The 18,554-nt window shown below is 51.9% G+C and overlaps 1 protein-coding gene across 1 annotated transcript in view; it reads right to left on the reverse strand.

The window, feature by feature from the left end:
* Window positions 1-649: 649 nt before the first annotated feature.
* The window catches only part of LOC310668758 (inositol polyphosphate 5-phosphatase OCRL-like), a gene marked incomplete at both ends in the record, with an annotated part of 57,961 nt that continues 40,056 nt past the window's right edge, over window positions 650-18,554 (reverse strand). The window contains 5 exon segments of the mRNA XM_083422091.1: window positions 650-747; window positions 825-936; window positions 2,567-2,694; window positions 3,396-3,480; window positions 4,004-4,087. Coding sequence (XP_083278217.1) covers window positions 650-747; window positions 825-936; window positions 2,567-2,694; window positions 3,396-3,480; window positions 4,004-4,087 — 507 coding nt within the window.

Genomic DNA, 18,554 nt, shown 5'->3' on the forward strand with positions numbered 1-18,554 from the left:
TTGCAGAACTTGGGGTCGGGTGGGGAGCCCAACCCAACCCAGCTGTACCCACTGCCTCAGCTCCCCTCCTGCTGCCCAGCCTGCGCCCCCTCCTCCTCCCTGGTCCCTTTAGGCAGTGCTTAGTGTTTCATGAAGAGTGAACACCCTAGAACTCTACTTGGCAGAATGGGGACAGACAGCTGAACTATAGAGAGCAGGCTAAGGCGTACGTGGGCCACAGTGGCTGCCCTGCCCCTTCTTGATGAGCATCAAGGCTGGGGGGACAGAGAAAGAGGTCCTGCAATCCCAGGACAGGCCAGGAATCCCTATGCCTGGTACCCACCAAGAGTAGCACATGCTCAGCTGCAGCAGAAGGGGAGAGCGTGGACTACTGCGCAGGGACTGAGAGCAGCAGTGGTGGTAGTAGGATGGGCAGGGGAATGACTGTCCTCCAACAGGGTCCCTCCCCAAGCGCCCTGAACCTGCTGCCAATGCCCTGGAACCATGTGGAAAGCCAAGTGTGCAACCGTGTCAGGAGTCAAGAGGAAAAGGTGGAAAGGGCGAAGCACAGGGAAGGGAGCTGGCACATGGCAAGATGGCAGAAGGGGAAGGGCAGGCACCAGAGAACAGAGGCTGGGCCTTGCCTCTTCCCTCCCCACTTCGTCTCCAGTCACGCTTGGCACCTTGAGCAGTCATCCGCCCCCAGCAGGAAGCCCAGGAGGAAGCCGATGGGCAGAGGCCGTAGCAGGAGGCTGGCGAAGAGGGTGGCTGCAGGGAAGCGAAAACATGAGAGGAGGCGGGAGCAGGAGGAAGGCCAGCTCCCAGCCAGGACAGGCAGGCCTTACCTAGCATGTTGCCACTGACGTTGTTGCTCTCAGAGTATTTCAGCAGTGCCCGCAGGAAAGCCACCACGAAGCGGAACACGTTCTGGTGCAACCGCGGCAACTGGCAGATCACCTGCAAGACAGGGAAGGGCAGTTTGGAGTTTCAGTGCAGAGCTTTGCGAGAGGAGGGGCATGGATCACTAGCACGGTGTCCTTGTTATGTTTGCAGGTTTAAACCTGGCATAAAAAAAAAGAATGTTTAAAATGGTAAGCGGACTAGAATTCTGCTGGGAACTTTGGGGAATAATACAACTGTAGAGTCGGAAGGGACCACGAGGGTTAACTAATCGAACCCCCTGCAATGCCTAAGGTGGGGCTCGAACTCAGGACACTGAGATGAAGAGTCTTATGCTCTACCAACTGAGATATCTTGGGGGAAGGGCCATAGCTCTGCAGTAAACCACCTGCTTTTCATGCAGAAAGTCTCAGGCTCCACCCCCAGCATCTCCCAGGAGGGTAGGGAACATCCCTTGTCTGAAATCCTGGAGAGCCACTGCTTGTCAATTTCAACAATACTGAGCTAGATGGCCCAGGGGTCTGATTCAGTATATGGCCACTTCCTGGGTTGGAAATTCAAGCGAGGTTCACTGAAACAGGTGGGCTATTGTTACAACTCCTGGTCAGAAAGCAAAAAGGCAACATGTGCGTGTTAGGATATTTCCGTTCCACCTTAAACAGGGAGCAGGCTGTTGTTTGAGTCACAGCTTGCGTACTTCCGGCTCACAGGAAGTTTCTTTTTTTTTTTTATAGCTGTTGTTTTTCTCTCTCTGCGCCTGGACATCGAAGCAGGCAGTCATGTTTTTTCCTTTGTTCTGACCAATGCTGAATAAAGTTGTAAATAATGCTCTCTTGAGTGCATCTTTTGCTGTGCGAACTCTGCAAAGGGCGTGCACCAGTCCTTGGAATGTGGAAAGCTATTTCTGAGGCTTGTGTCGCTAATTGACTGATACTGCGTTTCTATGGGAGATTGATGGATCGTCCGGAGACAGCGTGGAGGCATGATGGCCTTTGTCTCCCTGGCAGTATCCCAACAATGCACCCACCACCCCCCTCCACAACCGAGAGGGATGGTTATCAAAGGAGACATCAGCAACCTCTGCAGTTAACAAGGCTTCCCAGACCAGACTAGCCCTCCTGCCAGTGTGCCGGTTTACTGGCTTTCAGGGATGTTTTAGTGGATTTCCTGTTACTCGCGGCAACATTTGGACTAGATGACTTTGGAAATCCCTTCTGATTCTATGCTTCTGTACACACCATAGACCAGCCAGGAAGAGATGTGTTGGGTGTAGTGAAGGGTTAACCTTCTGTGCCTCGAGACTGAGGGGAAGGGCTTACCAGGGAAGTAAGCCAGGATGTGACGAAAGCAGCTTGGAATGCTGTGTGAGTTCAGTGGAAATCGAAAGCAGCAGTTTTGCTGTTGCGTAGCTGCTAGCAGAGGCAGAAACATGCAGCTTGATTCAGATGGGATTTGATTTTGTAAATACTTGTTTTTTGCGACAATAAAGTGACTTTAGAACAGAAGCAACGTCTTGGGAAGTGCTCTTGAATCACACGCGACTGCTGTGCATATTCTGCTAATTGTTTTACGACCTGCAGAGGCTCGCAGGGGGAAGCGTGCTGGACGCCGAACAATAAAGCAATAAATCTATCGGAAGAGGTTATCGGAGCAGGTCAACCGAATAAGATGGGGCTCTTGGGCCGACCTGGCGACAGAGGTGGCTGTCATGTGAGCACTCAAGGCAGCGCTGATACAGTTCATAGCAAAGGACTGGCTCTGGCACTGCCTCCAGGAAGATGAGCAGAGCTTCGGCCACCGAGTGGTCACTGCCAGCTATTGACAGCCTGGCAAGGAAAGTGTTCTGTCCTGTTACCTGCAGCCTGCCTCCTTCCCAGGCTGATCCAAAGCAAGAAGCTTGGTCCTTATACATCTGGGCCCACCTTTCAAGTTTCCCCTTTTGGTGCAAGGTGGACCTTGAACCCGCAGCCCTGAGATTAAGAGTGTCACACTCTACCAACTGAGCCACCCCACTGTAATTATCCCACACCTCCCCTCTTGATGAAGCTGCCTGCAAAGCTGATCTGCCGAGGAAATGTCCTTCTGCAGGCATGGTTTCAATCCAAACAGCAAATACTAGTGGCCAACTCCAAAAGTGCGGTCAACAAACCCTGCTTGCCAAAGAACAATTGAACGCACCCTTGAAGCTCCTTTGCAGCCATGTCTTTACCTGTCTCCACACCTGACACCACGTAAGATGCTAGATGTGGGGCCTGCGGGCCTGTCAAGATTCCCCACCTCTGCTCTATCTAGCCAGGCTGATGATTTCAAATGGGGGTTAAATCTGTTAAGCTGTTTGGATGCATGACTGGACTTTACTGTGGGCATTTCATTTTGCTGTGTCCCAGAGCCTTAAGGATGGGGTGGCCTAGGAACCTAAGCCACCAGGTATATAAAAGTGAGGTCCACTCCAGCCAAGAGCGAAAGGAAACCACCAAGCAGCCCTGCTCCCCAACAATGTCCCCCAAAGAGGATACGGATCGTCTCGGGAAGGCTGGTGTCCAGGCACTCAGTTCTCTCCTGCACCTCGTCCTGCGTGCCCGGGGTCTGGAAGAGGTCCTCCTGAAGCAGAGTATCACCCATGCGTTAGGAAGGGATGAGGTACATCCTGGATAGCATGAAGAACAATCCAGCCCTGGGGTGCATAATGTGAGGTCGAGGAATGCCACAATGGAGAGAAGCCCATCACCAAGAGAGCTGGCACAAGGGCTGAGAATTGTATCCCGCCTGCTTTCCACAGTAGCATTCCTACTACCCTTCTGATGATTTGGGGCAATGGAAGAGTGAAATCATTCCCCGCTTCTTCTAGTGGCAAGTCTCAGAGAGCCGCTTTGCAAGGGATAGACAGACAATGGTTGTGAACACTTGGGTTCTTCTGAGCCGCTCTAAGGAATACCGTATGCTGGATGTCCCACCCGCTGCCGCTCCACCAAGGTGCCACTATACTCACAGCAGGAGTTTGTAAGAGCAAGTTGGTAGCTAAGATATAAATCAATTGTGACGTTTGGAACCTGCACACCCCAAAACTGGTACTGGATTCCAGCCCACACCCATCCTTTCAATGGTACAGTCCCCCTCAGCTCACCTGGTGGCAGGCATTCTTGAAGAGGTGGTCCACCAAAGCCAGATCTCCTCGGCCGCTCAGTGGAGTCATCACCATCCTGGGGTGCTATATCCAGAAACTGCTTCTCCTGGAGGTCCAATGACAAGCGGGACTGGCATGAGAGCCTGACAGAATGTGTGCCTGTATGCATTCTTTCCTTGCTCCAGCTGGGTGGACAAGTCTTGCCCTCTGAGGCCACAACTAGGGTTGGGCGATAGCTGGCTTTCAACACAGTGATATATCACTAGCTAAACATTGCAATACACCAATATATCACGATGTCTGAAATAAGATGGAGCTATGTAGAGGCATTGGCTGGCTTCACAGTTTTCCCCGCATTGTGATTTTTGCTGCCCCCTGCAGGAGGGCAGGGGAAAGCTGAACCGGCAGAGTCCACAGGGGCTGCAGGAATCTAGAGAAGCATTGTCTGGCTTCACAGTTCCCCCCCACATGGTGTTTTTTGCATAGTACACACACACATCATGATTCGCCATATATTGCCAGGTCAGAAATTATGAAACCAGTCTCACTATCTAGACTTCAAGCTGATTTCAAAATATATCTATATTGACATATCGCCCGGCCCTAGCCACAGCAAGCATCTCAAGTGGGAAAACAAAAAACAAATTGCTCGCACCCCAAATCCAAGCTCCCCCTCCCCCTATTAATATGCAGCTAGTAATCCTCCCACTCCGGATGTGCATTCACCCAAAAGCTTACTGAATATGGAGCTGTGGACATGACGTTTGGCTAACATTTTATTTAAATTCCTGGAACCTGCCCTGGGACCTTAGGGTGACGGGCAGGAAATAAGTAACAACAACAGCAACAGAACATGGATGGGCCTTCATAGGTTGATGGGCTGCAGCCCCAGCCAGTATGATGAGATGATGGGGTCACATGTTCACCACCCCTTGTCTAGAGCACGTTGCAGAGGCAGTGGTAGAAACTGAGCAACAGCTGGAGCCCCAGCCCACGACTTTGTCTGGGCAATGCAGCACACAGCAACTGGTGAACCATGCCTCCTGCCTCCTTCCCATCTTCCTCTCCAGAAAATCTTCAGGGTGGTTAGTTCTATCTCAAGCTACCACATTCAAGAGAAAGAGAAAGAGAGGAGGGGGGAGCAAGAGAGCTTTAGGAGCACAGCAGTGGCAAGCAGCCCATCACTAAAAGGAGTTGGCAAGGATGGAGAATTTGATCCCCTCATCCCCAGGGCAGCTGTTGATTAGGACCCAGTTCATCCCCCCTCCCCCACCGCCAATGTCTTCAGAGAGAGAGAGAGAGTGTGTGTATTGGTGTGGGGAATGACACATACTGTATCAGAGTCTTAGTGCAAGAGTAGCTGGTGCATGGAACTTCTGGGTTGGCGCTTCTGGCAATGGCGGATTTCCTCCGTCTCGGAGGAATCCGCTCCCTGGAATTTAGGGTCTGACCGCCACGGCGAGGCAGAGACCCACCAGAAACCACGAGCGGAAGAAGCTCGTGGACTTGGGATTCGGCAGGTATCTTTTGCGCCTCCCCTACTCGCGGGGAGACCCGGTTTTGGGGCTCCGGAACGATGTGGGGTGAGCGGCGCGGTACATTGAATCAACCGCTTCTTTCAAGGAGTGAAGCCGCATTGCTGTTGCCAGAAAGCGCCGACTTTTCCTGCGGACATTTGGACTATAAGTAAATATTCGTAAGTAAACAGAAAATTGGACTACTAAATATCTAAATTTGGCATTTGAACGTGAAGGTCTAAACAGGAAGTCCGCCTTCCGTTTTGTAAACAGATCAAAGCAAAGACGTTGCAAGCTAAAGCCTGGGGAAAATACCCTGTAAAGTACTAAATTTTCACCATTTAAGATACTGAATACCCCCTTGGAAGCAGGAGAAGAGGGGGGAATCTTTTGTGGACGGCTTAAACCTGCGGGAGAGTGAGGGAAACGAGATAATTTACCACTGTTTCGAGCCTGGGATCGGGCTGTCAAAAAGCTTCATTCTGAGAAAATTAATAGCTGGGAATGGAATACATCCTGATGGACGGTTGAATAAGAGATATATATTTTTTTTGCATTGTCCTTGTGGTACTTAAACAGAAGAAAAGTTGAACAGTAACTTTGATCCTGGATTTTGATTTGGAATAACAAGAATAGATACAAATAGAAACTGTTGCCTATAGAGGGAGCCTCTGAAACTGTTGCAATTTGTAACTGCGAAGTGGAACTTTCCACTAAAGAATCAAGGGCTGTGAAAGAGGCGACCTTGGAAAGTTTCTGGATAAGAATGGAAAAACAAGAAGCTCTAGTGAATGCATTTGAAAAAATAAATGCTCTGTTGGAACAATTACATGAGAAGACGGACTTGACGGTAAAGAAAATGGACATTTTGGGACAAAGTGTATTGGATATGGAACAAAAAGTGAACATTTTAACAGGAACCACTCAGGATGTGACTCAGGAACCAATTTTGAAACAGCAAGTTCGGGAGAAGAAGATGGAACAAACTGTTTTGGCACCTCAAGAAACTCAAGTGGAGGCCCCGGCCCCACAGAAACAAATTGATGGACATAAGTTGAATTCTGAGGTGATGGAGTTTGAGAGTCAGAATCGGAGAGACGGTGCCCCGTTTGTACTGAAGAAGGGAAGATGGGCAGATTTTCTGATGGAGGGAGGCACTGAGGGAGAGACGGGAAAAGTGGAGTTCTTCAGTCTCAAAGGGCCTGTGGAGTATGCCCTGGAACATTTATTGGATTACAACTTTGAATATGGAGTATGGGCAAATTTGCTGAGATGGGACCAAGGAGCTGCTCAGAAGGAAGCCCTTTGAGACTTAATATTTGGCACTAAAAGACAATTGCAGATAGGACAGGGGGAAGAGTTAAGAGCCTCGGACACAAGAACACCAGGTTGATGAACTATATCGAACTGATAGAAAAGACTGACAAAATCCGACACCAGGGAGAAGAGACGGTGGAAGAAGATTGGAAATTTTTAAAACATTTTTTAGTATAATATTGTATAATTAAGGAATGTTGGGAGATGGTGGAATGAATTTATATGACTTTAGTTGAAATATGATAAGGACTTAAGATTTTAGGATTTAAGGGTTTAAGACATAAGGTTTTTTTCTTACTAGATTGAAGTATAGATAAATTTTAAGATTTTGATGGGAAGATAAGGTTAAAACAGATTAAGATAATTAAAAGATAGTAAGCAGTGAAAGATGGAAAGGATTTGCTAACCTAATGATCAACTGGAATACAAAAAGGGGAGGTGGGTGGAGGTCGAGGAAATAAGTCATTGAAGGATAGAGATGTGAAAAAAAGATGTGTTTTTAAATGTTTGTGTTTTTTCTTTGGTTGGGTGGAGGTATTGTTTTCTTTTTTAGCTTTTTGATGTATTTTTTTAATTTTCAACTTTAAATATATATATATATATATATATTTAATATATATTTTCTGTTTTTTCTTTCCCCCCCTTCTATCTTTATAACTATAAAACTTTTAATAAATATAATTAAAAAAAAAAAAAAGAGTAGCTGGTGCATGCTAAAGAACACAGGAGCCTTGCTGGGTTAGATCAGCATTTTGTTCCCAAAATGGCCAACCACATGCCCTTGGGAGTCCATAGGGACACGGGGACAATAGCACTCTGTCCATCATGTTCCCCAGAAACTGGTAATCAAAAGCATGTGGTTTGTGATAATAGTGACAAGAAATAGCCCTGACCAGTAGCCACTGATAAACATATCCTCCATGGTTCTAAATGTCTACAGCTGTCCAAATTGACAGTCACCACTGTCTCCTTGTGGCTATGATAACACACCCAAGTAGATCTGATTTCGAGAGGAGTGACATTTCCCTGAGCCACCCCAAAGCAGCCACTACTGCTTCCCAAATGCCAGTGCTCAGGTGGTAAGAGTAAGCCAGAGTGGCATAGCCTGTGCAGCAGTTGCTGAGCACAGAGACAAGGAGAAAACTGGCTCTTGGGGCCAGAGGGGGCTGGCGCCTGCATCATGAGACTGGGCTTTCTGCCTCCCGTGCTGCCAATCGCAAGCGGACCCAGAGTCAAGCAGCGCAAAATCAGTTACAAGCAGTGATGGCAAATTCTGGTTTCGTCTCCGTTCTCCTCTGCCGAGTTCTACAAGGGCCACGTTGAGACTGTTGGTTTCTGCTTCCTCAATGCGCAGTGAATGCATGTCACTGTTGGGATACTGCCAGGGAGACAAAGTCCATCTCGACTCCACGTCGTCTCCGGACGTCCATTGATCTCCCGTAGACACGCAGTATCAGCAATTAGCGACATGAGCTCCATCAGCAGATAATGCACAGCGAAAGATGCAGTCAGGAGAGCATGATTTACAAGTTTATTCAGCGTTGATCAGAACAAAGAAAAACATGACTGCCTGCTTGAGAGTTCCGGCAGAGAGAGAGAAACGAAAGCAAAGACACAACATAAACATCCTGTGAAACAGGAAATGCGCAGGCTGTGACACAAACATCCTGCTCCCTTTTAAGGTGGAACAGAAATATCCTAACATCCTCCCCCTTTCCGTGTAACCTGTAGTACCTGTGGTTCAACCCAATTGCAACCTCTGTACATAAACCTTAAGTTGTTCTCTGTTAACAACCTTAGACAACAGATCAGCAGGAATTTCATTTCCTGGCATGTAGGACACCTGAATGAGTCCTTTCTGAATACACTCTCTTGCACCAGTGGCGTAGCGTGGGTTGTCAGCACCCGGGGCAAGGAAAGTAATTTGCGCCACCTAACTCGTGGATTTGCGCCCCCTAACCCTAACCCCCAGATGTTGTGCCCGATGCGGCCGGCACCCCCTGCACCCCCCACGCTACGCCACTGACTGCTGCCCAGATGACAGCCCCCCTCTCGGCCTCACTGATGAAGGTGTTCCAGGTGCCATCCAACCATGTTGGGGACTCCACTCGGTATTTGTGTAGTGTTTACTCCTGAGCCTTTTCTTCTCTCATAGAATCACAGAGCTGGAAGGGACCCAAGGGTCATCTAGCCCAACCCCCTCAATGCAGGAATCTTAGCTAAAGCATTCATGACAGGTGGCCAACCGACCTGTTTAAAAACCTCCAAGGAAGGAAACTCCACCACTGGGAGATCTCTCCCAAGGCAGCAGATGTTTAGGATAAGAGTTTTCTTTCTCCTAGGTGGGCTGCCTTTCCAGGTGGACAAGCTCTTCTGCCCAACCAGAGGCTACTCAGGAGCAAACCACATGGAAGTTAGGGTCAATGTGGGGGGTCGGTGCCCCCTGGGACTGGTATGGCAGGAGGGAGACAAGCGGTAGGGGGGCGCCAGAGCCAAAGAGACTCCGCAGAACCAACTCAAACTAGTTTTGCCCTTCTCCGCTGAGTTCTCCGAGGGGGAAGGAAGACGCGGGCCGGCAGGCTGTAGCCGGCCGCCGGCGCCTGTCGAACCGGAGCCCCGATCGGTCCCGAGCATCGCGCCTCCTCCTGGACGGGCCCGCTCTCCTCCCGGCTTTGCTGCTCCACCTCCTCCTCCACCTCCTCCTCCCTGCTGCTGCTGCGCGGCTCTTTTCCCTCCCGCTTCCTCGAGGGGGGCCGGCCAAACGGAGACGACGATCCCTCACCCCAACCAAGCCTCGATTGCTTGTCCCTTCCCTCTGGACTTGCACCCCCCCCCAATTTTGCGCCCGGTGCGGCTCGCACCCCTGGCACCCCCCACGCTACGCCACTGTCTTGCACAATGTAGCTTAATCTGCAAGTACTTGGCTCTTTGCTTGCAACTCTCTGAGTTCAGCAAAGCCAAACAGGATCTATTGTCTTGATACACTTGTATAGGACATTTCACAGAAACTCTGATGTCCTCAAACAGTTGCATCAACCATTCACAATCCATGAGTGAAAATGACAAAGCATTGAGTTCTGCTTCACAGGAACTTAGGTTTACTGATGTCTGCTTCTTGCACAGCCAGTCAAACAGACAGTGGTTGTACATGTAGCATACTCCAGAAGTGCTTGTACCATCCGTGGTGTCACTTCCAAAACTTGCATCTGCAAAGATTTCAAGACCTCCAGTCTTCTGACTAGTGAACCTCAGCCTGTAGTGCATAGTCCCTTTCAAATAGCGGGCTATGCGCTTCAGAGCTTTCCAATCCTGAACAGTAGGATTATTAGCATGTCTGCTAAGCAGGTTAGTGCTTACAGCTATGTCAGGTCTTGAGCATCTAGCAATGAAATTTGACTTGCCTAGAATGCATCTGTACAGTGTTGTGTCGGAAAACACTTCAGCAGTACTATCTACCTGGTAACCTGTCACCATCGGTGTGTCTGCTGGGTTTGCATCAACCAAATTCAACCTGGTTAATACATCAGCAATTTTCTGTGTTTGGTGCACCAGAAAATTACCTGCTCGGTCCCTCTCCACCTGCAGAGAAAGATAATCGGATACCTCACCAAGATCCTTCATGTCAAAGTGCTCCTTCAGCTAAGCTAGGGTGCTTTGGTACAAAGCCTGATTCTTCCAAAACATCAGAAGATCATCAACAAAACATAAACAATACAGTTTGTTTTGCCCCTCCTCCTTGACAAATACACATGGATCAGCCTTGCCCTGGTGAAAACCTAGAGAAAGCAACGTCTCAGTGAGTTTTGTGTCCCAACACCTGGCACTCTGCTTGAGACCATATAAGGATTTCCGCAGTTTACAGACCATTCCCTTCTGTATTTGCATTCCATCAGGTGGAAGCATATACAGCTCCTCCCCCAAAACCCCGTACAAAAAAGCTGTATTAATGTCATGATGGGAAACATGCAGTTTCTCCTCTGCAGCAATCTTGAGCATCAGTCGAATGCTCTCGTATTTGACGGTGGGTGAGTAGGTCTCGTGGTAATCCTGTCCTGGTACCTGTGAAAAACCTCTGGCAACCAATCTGGCTTTGTGTCTGACAACCTTGCCATTCTGGTCTGTCTTGGCCTTGAAGACCCATTTGCTGCCAACCAGTCTCATTCCTGGGACTACCGGTACCAGTTCCCAAGTTTGGTTCCTGTTCAAGGAATCAACTTCAGCCTTCATGGCATTAAGCCAAGGCTCAGCATCTTTAGAGGTTAACTCCTGAACCTCTTTGAAGCTTGAAGGTTCCCACACCTTCTCTGAGCTACTAAGAACAGCAGTTGCTGTCTTAGCAAACTCATCAGCAAATCTCTTTGGAGGTCTGCCTTTGGTCGCCCTTTCAGATCTGCGTACTAGACGCAAGTCTTCTGGACTCATCTCCTCCTTCTTAGGAGAAAAATGACCAATGGTGAACAGTGGTTCTTCCAGTTCATTGTCAGACGCATCAGATGGTCTGACTGAGGCCTTTGCGCTCTTGTAGTCTGCTGTGTCATCACTGTCACTGACACCAGCAGCAGCGCCGCCCACTGAACTGGAATCCGAACTCTGATCATCATCATCATCATCCTCAGCTTCCTCAGCTTCCTTAGCATCATCTGCTTTTTTCACATCACCTTCATCCTCCTCTGGGTAACTCTGGAAAATTCCCACATTTCCCCCCCACTTCGGATTGTACTTGTCAGAGCTGGCTCCTGGTCCCAGCTCACAGAGGACCAACGCTAGCCGGTAGTAATGTACCAAAGTCTTTATTGAAGTACAGTTTCCATTTCCAAGCCGCAGCGCCCCAGCTCTACGTCTAGGGTCTAGACCGGCGAAGCTCCATCTGAATCTCCACCCCCTGTACACCAGTTTAAGACTCTAACCTTACTCCACCTCTTCCGTCTCTCCTTCCTCCTCTGGGTCCTGCTGCCCCCCGGGGTCCCTTCCTTCCTGGACTCTTCCGACGCAGACGTTGACCCCCCTGACTCCTCCCGCTCTCTTCGGCGGGCTTTAGGACCTGGCTCCCTATCCGGGCTGCCAACTGTGCCGCCCTCCTGTACATTTGAACTTGGCGCGCGCGCGCAGCCTTCAACCTTCCTCTTGACCGTTTCCTCGCTCCCCGACGGAGGCGTGGTCAATCCTCCCTCATGTTCTCCCGCTGGCAGCGCGCCGCCTGATCCCGATGCCTGGGACTCCTCCCCCCTACTGCACTCTGGTGTGGACGCTGGTCCGGATTTCCAACTGCTGCTCTCTGAGTCCCCTCTGGCCCCTTCTTCCTGGGGTGTCCCCCTGGGCACCCCCCTTGCCCTGACCATGGGAGCCCCTTTCTGTGAATCATCCGATTCACTGGAAAGACTCAGAGACCTCGGACCGCTGTCATCGCTGACATTTCCTTCGGACTCCTCCCCCTCGCTCTCCATTTCCTCCCTATCCTGTGCCTCTGCTCCTGAACCCCTGACATCCATCCCCCCCTCGAAGCCCCCCCTTCCCCCCTCCCCTCCTTCAGGTGTGGGTGCTGTGTGCTCCGTCGTTGTGGGGGTGAATGGCGGATACAGTTCGTCCCCCTTGGCGTGCATCCAGCCGGATAAGTCCGGCTCGTCCTCCGTGCTCTCGCCGACCTCGATTTCCTCTGCTTCCATCTCTGTGCCGCCGTGCTCGAACCCAAGGTCCTCCCCCAGCACGTCCATGTCCATCTCTCCCCCGGTCACCTCTGGGGCCGTTGCCTGCCACGGACCCCCCAGCCACTTCCTGCTCCACCGCTCCTCTGGTCGATCGTCCCACCAAAAAGAGCGGTCTGAGGCAGACCCCGAGGGCGATTCCTCCGGGGAACGTGTGTCTAGTGCCGGTTCTTCGTCCGAGGTGAACCCCTGGAACGTGCTGGCTGAAAGCGTGGGTGTGAAAAGCCAGTCGTCAAAATACGCGGCTGGCATGGGCCTGTGCGGGAACAAGGCATGAAACTCTTCCTTGAGAAGAGGCTCGTCCAAGGCATAGTCCGGCACCCAACGGTTGGCGCTGGCCGGGGTACCTTCTCTGGCGAGAAAATATTCTACTCCCTCTTCCCCCCATCTCGAGTCTAAAATCTCTGTGACCTGGTTGATGGGTTCCCCTCTTGGCGACCCCCTCCTTGTGGGCGTCTCCCTATACGGGTCTGGTGCCGTGCCCTGCGCCTGAAATTTGTGAGGTGCTTTGTAGGGCGTGAGCACTGACCTATGGAACACTGGGTGCATTCTGGATCCCTCCGGAAGTGTCAACCGGAAGGCCACTGGATTGATCTGTGCCTCGACTTGGTAAGGTCCTAGCTGCTTATGTCCGAGTTTCTTCTTCGCTAACGATCTGGTCGGCACTGCCTGGGCTGCTAGCCAAACCCAGTCTCCCACCTGTATGTCTTCCCCAACCCTTCTGTGTTTGTCAGCCTGCAGTTTGTATGCGTGCTTTGCTAGTTCTAACTGCCTCCGAAGCTGTTCGTGAACTTCCTGCAATTCTGACGCTAAGGCTTCCGCTGCCTGTGGCTCCCCCTCCCCCAGTCTCTCTAATCCCGGGAAGGTTCTGGGATGCCTCCCGTTGTTGGCGAAGAACGGTGTCACCCCCGTGGACACGTGCTTCGTGTTGTTGTAGGCGAACTCAGCGAGCGGCAGGTCGTCCACCCATGTTGCCGGCTGCTGATTTGCGTAGCATCTCAGGTACTGCTGCATGATGGCGTTGACTCGCTCCGCTTGTCCGTTGGTCTGCGGGTGTCTCGCCGACGCTAGGTTGATCTTGACGTTCAGGAAACCCATCAGCTTCTGCCAGAAGTTCGAGATGAACTGTCGCCCCCGGTCGGACAAGATAGACCGTGGCAGACCATGAACCCTGAAGACGTGGTCTATGAACAGTTTGGCGGTCTGTTCCGCCGTGGCCACCTTCGCGCACGGAATGAAGTGGGCCATTTTGGTGAACATGTCCACCACCACTAGCACTGCCGTCTTGCCCCTCGAGCTGGGTAAATCCATGACAAAGTCCAGGGCCACCCTCTCCCACGGTGCGCTCGGTGTCTGCAGCGGTTCGAGCAGGCCCGCCGGAGGTTTGTGCACTGACTTGGCCCTTTGGCAGGTGTCGCACCTCGAGACGTACTCCGCGACTTCCACCCGCATCTTGGGCCACCAAAAATCTCTGGCTACTAATTCTGCCGTCTTCTCTTTGCCAAAGTGCCCGGCGGTGGGTGCGTCGTGCAACTGCTGCAGTACTTTCGCGCGGAGGTCGTCTCCCGGTACGTAGACGGCCCCTCTGCGGATGAGCAATCCGTCGCGTATCTGGAACTCGTCGTCCTTCGCCGTGCCCTTGTGCACCTCCTCCATCTTGGCTTGTGCAAAGGGGTCTTCCTGAAGCGCTCGACGGACAGCTTCCAGGTCCACGGTTGCTGAAGCGCACGCCCACGCTTCCGGTGCGAAAATGTGCTTGGCCGCTGCTGGTGCCGCCTCGTCGAGGTATTGCGGCTTTCTGGACAGTGCATCTGCCATGATGTTGTTGTCGCCTGGGATGTACTCTATCCTGAAGTCGAAATCTGCAAAGAACTCCGCCCATCGTATGTGCCGCTGGTTCAGGAACCTTGCCGTGCGCCAGTACTCCAGGTTCTTATGGTCCGTGCGAACCTGCACTGTGTGTTTGGCTCCGATGAGGAAGTGCCGCCACGCCTTGAATGCTGCATGAATGGCCAGCAACTCCCTGTCCCAGATGGTGTAGTTCTGCTCTGACTTGCTGAGCTTTCGAGAGTAGAAGGCGCACAGTCTCCAGTCCCCATGCGGGTCCTGCTGCAACAGTACTGCTCCCACGGCTCTGTCTGAGGCGTCCGTTTCAACTCTCATCGGTCTGCTGGGATTCACATGCAGTAGCTGCTCTTCGGACGAGAAGAGACGCTTGAGGTTCTGAAAGGACTGCTCCGCTTGCTCCGTCCAGATGAATTTCTTCTTCTTGGAACTGAGCGTGTCGGTAATGGCCGCTGTCTGCATCGCGAACCCCTTGATGAACTTGCGGTAAAAGTTGGCGAAACCCACAAACCGCTGGACCTCCTTCCGATTGCGCGGGCTCTTCCAGTCCAACACTGCGCGAACCTTGGCGCTGTCCATGGCGAGCCCCTTGTCCGACAACTTGTATCCCAGGAAATCTACCTCCTTCCTGTCGAACTGGCACTTTTCCAGCTTGGCGTACAGCCTATGCTCCTGCAGTCTCTGCAGAACTTCCTTGACGTCTCCCTCGTGGGTCTCCTCTGATTCCGAGAATATCAGGATGTCGTCCAGGAAGCAGACGCATTTCTTGTAGAGGAGACCCGCCAGTACGTGATGCATGAAGGCTTGAAAACAGTGAGAGCCATTTTGTAATCCAAAAGGCATGACTCTGTATTCATAGGTGCCCAGGGGCGTGAACATGGCAGTCTTCCATTCGTCGCCCTCCCGTATGCGAATCAGGTTGTACGCCCCTCGCAGGTCCAACTTCGTGAAAACGCGTCCTTTCCTCACCGTTGCGAGCAGGTCGTCTATTTTGGGCATAGGAAAGGCCGTGGGCTTGGTCTTGGAATTTAAGATCCTGAAGTCCACTACAAGCCTCTTTTGGGGCGTGTCCTTCTTCTTCACAAAGAATACAGGACTGCCCCCCACTGCCTTCGACTCCCGGATGAAACCGCGTTTCAAGTTGAGGTCTATGAACTCCCTGAGTTCTTGCAGCTCGTCTTCAGACATGGAATACAGCTTCCCGGTTGGCAGCGTCGCCCCTGGCAGGAGGTCAATCTTGCAGTCATAGGGCCTGTGGGGAGGCAGCTTGTCCGCTTCTTTCTCGCAGAAAACCTCCAAAAACGCTGCATACTTGAGTGGCACTGCTTGCAGCGTGCCTAATTGTAGCTGCTGGTCATCCTCTTCCCCTTCCGGGCTAGGCAGGATGCAATGTTCCGCACAGTAAGAGGAACCGAAGGTCAGTTGGCGCTGGTACCACGCCAAAGCTGGGCTGTGCCTGTGCAGCCAACTCATGCCCAATACTACAGGCGTGTCCGACAAGCGGGTGACATTGAAGCTGATGACTTCTCGGTGATTCCCAATTTGCATCACCATGGGAGGCGTTTGTTGCACCACTTGCCCCCCCAGCAATTCCCTGCCATCCACCGTGACAACCTGCAGAGGCAGCGTGGCTGGCAGCAGTGCTATGTTGTGCTGTTGAATAAAATCCAGTCCTATAAAGTCTGCGTTACTACCAGAGTCAATGGTGATTGGCACTTCCATAGTGAGTCCATTGGGCAGTTGGAGTGACGCTGTAAGCTGCACCACTGGTTTGGGTGGGAGGGGGTCTGTGGGCTGCAAAATTGCTGGGGATTGCTTCATTGACTTGTCTGGCTGGACCCCAGTGCCTCTTCCTCCAGCCAGACTCCGTCGTTTCCCTGTTGTGGTGCTCTCTGCTGAGTTGCGTCTGTGACTGTTGCAGAGGCTGCAGTGTGCTTGTGGAGCCTCTGGGGACACTCTTTCGCCATGTGCTGAGCACTGTCGCAGATGTAGCACTTCCTGTTCCCTCTAGGAGGCTTCGCTTTGACTGCTCCCGGTGTTAGGGCTCTGGTAGCTGACTGAGCCCTGGCACCTCCAATCTCCATCGGTTCTTCTCCCCCTCCCTGCGAGGGTGTGGATTGCGCACGCGCTGCATCTTTGGGAGAGAGGGGAGGTGCTCTGGCTGGCGCCCGTCCCCAACGTCCTTCTTCTCTGTTCCAAGGACGTTCTTCCAGACGCACCCCAATCTCCAGCGCCCTCTGGACCACTTGCTGAGTGCTCTTTGGTCTCTCCCCCCTTGCAATCTCAGCTTTCACATCCGCATTCAAGCCTTCCCAAAAAAGGTCTCTCACTGGAGCAGAATCTTTCTCCCATCCCAGCGCATGGACTAAGCCAAAAAAGCGGGCATGGTACTGCCTCACACTGGCTCTGCCTTGTTTAAGCCCGTGTATGTCTCTTCTGGCAATATCGATGTCTATCTTTGATAAAAAACACGAATCCATCGCTTTAATGAAGGCATTCGCATTTTGGAGCGCCGGATCATTATCTCTCCATAAATTCCTCAGCCACGTTTTGGCCTCCCCATGCAAATGAGACAAGATAAACCCCACTTTCTCTCGCTCATCTCTAAAGTCTTTTTCTAGCAGATCCAGCGCAAACAGCAGGTCTGCTCGGAAGTTAGGGTACTGCTGTAAACTCCCGTCGAAATGAGATACCAGGCTGCCTCCCCTTCTCCCCAGTCCAATGCCCTCGGATTTGGGTCCCGGTTGCCCCAGTGTAGAAAGCACTTCCAACCTGGCTCGGAGATCTCTGCAGGCGGCATCCATTTCCTCTTCCCTTTTCTTGGAGGCCAGTACCTCCGCGTTGAGTTGAGTCACTGCATTTCACAGTTCCGTTAGTTGCTGTTCTGTAGTCATCTTGCCTGATTTGTGTGAGCTCGCGAAGCACCACTCCTCTGCCCTCGCTGCGTCGACTCACGTTGCGAGGTTCTTGGTGCCCAAAAACTTTTTTTGGCGAGATGGAGCTTACTGTCAGAGCTGGCTCCAGGTCCCAGCTCACAGAGGACCAACGCTAGCCGGTAGTAATGTACCAAAGTCTTTATTGAAGTACAGTTTCCATTTCCAAGCCGCAGCGCCCCAGCTCTACGTCTAGGGTCTAGACCGGCGAAGCTCCATCTGAATCTCCACCCCCTGTACACCAGTTTAAGACTCTAACCTTACTCCACCTCTTCCGTCTCTCCTTCCTCCTCTGGGTCCTGCTGCCCCCCGGGGTCCCTTCCTTCCTGGACTCTTCCGACGCAGACGTTGACCCCCCTGACTCCTCCCGCTCTCTTCGGCGGGCTTTAGGACCTGGCTCCCTATCCGGGCTGCCAACTGTGCCGCCCTCCTGTACATTTGAACTTGGCGCGCGCAGCCTTCAACCTTCCTCTTGACCGTTTCCTCGCTCCCCGACGGAGGCGTGGTCAATCCTCCCTCATGTTCTCCCGCTGGCAGCGCGCCGCCTGATCCCGATGCCTGGGACTCCTCCCCCCTACTGCACTCTGGTGTGGACGCTGGTCCGGATTTCCAACTGCTGCTCTCTGAGTCCCCTCTGGCCCCTTCTTCCTGGGGTGTCCCCCTGGGCACCCCCCTTGCCCTGACCATGGGAGCCCCTTTCTGTGAATCATCCGATTCACTGGAAAGACTCAGAGACCTCGGACCGCTGTCATCGCTGACATTTCCTTCGGACTCCTCCCCCTCGCTCTCCATTTCCTCCCTATCCTGTGCCTCTGCTCCTGAACCCCTGACAGTACTCAACACTCTTTGTGAAATTAATGGACTTAGAGTGAGTCATCCATGCCCTGTATGCTCCTTTTTCGTACCCCATGAACAAACCATGTGCCCCACGCTTCCCAAGCTTGTTGCTCTGTGGGGTGTGTACCCACATGTCAGAACCAAAGATTCTCATGTGCTTGACGTTAGGTTTCTTACCAAAAATCTTCTCATAGGGGGTACAACCAATAGGTGATGACAATCTGCAATTAAAAGTGTAAACAAAAGTTGACAGAGCCTCCCCCCAAAACTTATCAGGGAGATTGGCATCATGCAACATTGTTTTCAGTCCTTGCAGCAACGTTTGATTTGCTCACTCCGCAAGCCCATTCATCCATGGCGATCTAGGCGTTGACAAGTCATGCTGGATTCCCTTCTCAGT

The sequence above is a fragment of the Podarcis tiliguerta genome (genome assembly GCF_965153285.1).
Source record: "Podarcis tiliguerta genome assembly, chromosome: W".
NCBI lineage: Eukaryota > Metazoa > Chordata > Lepidosauria > Squamata > Lacertidae > Podarcis > Podarcis tiliguerta.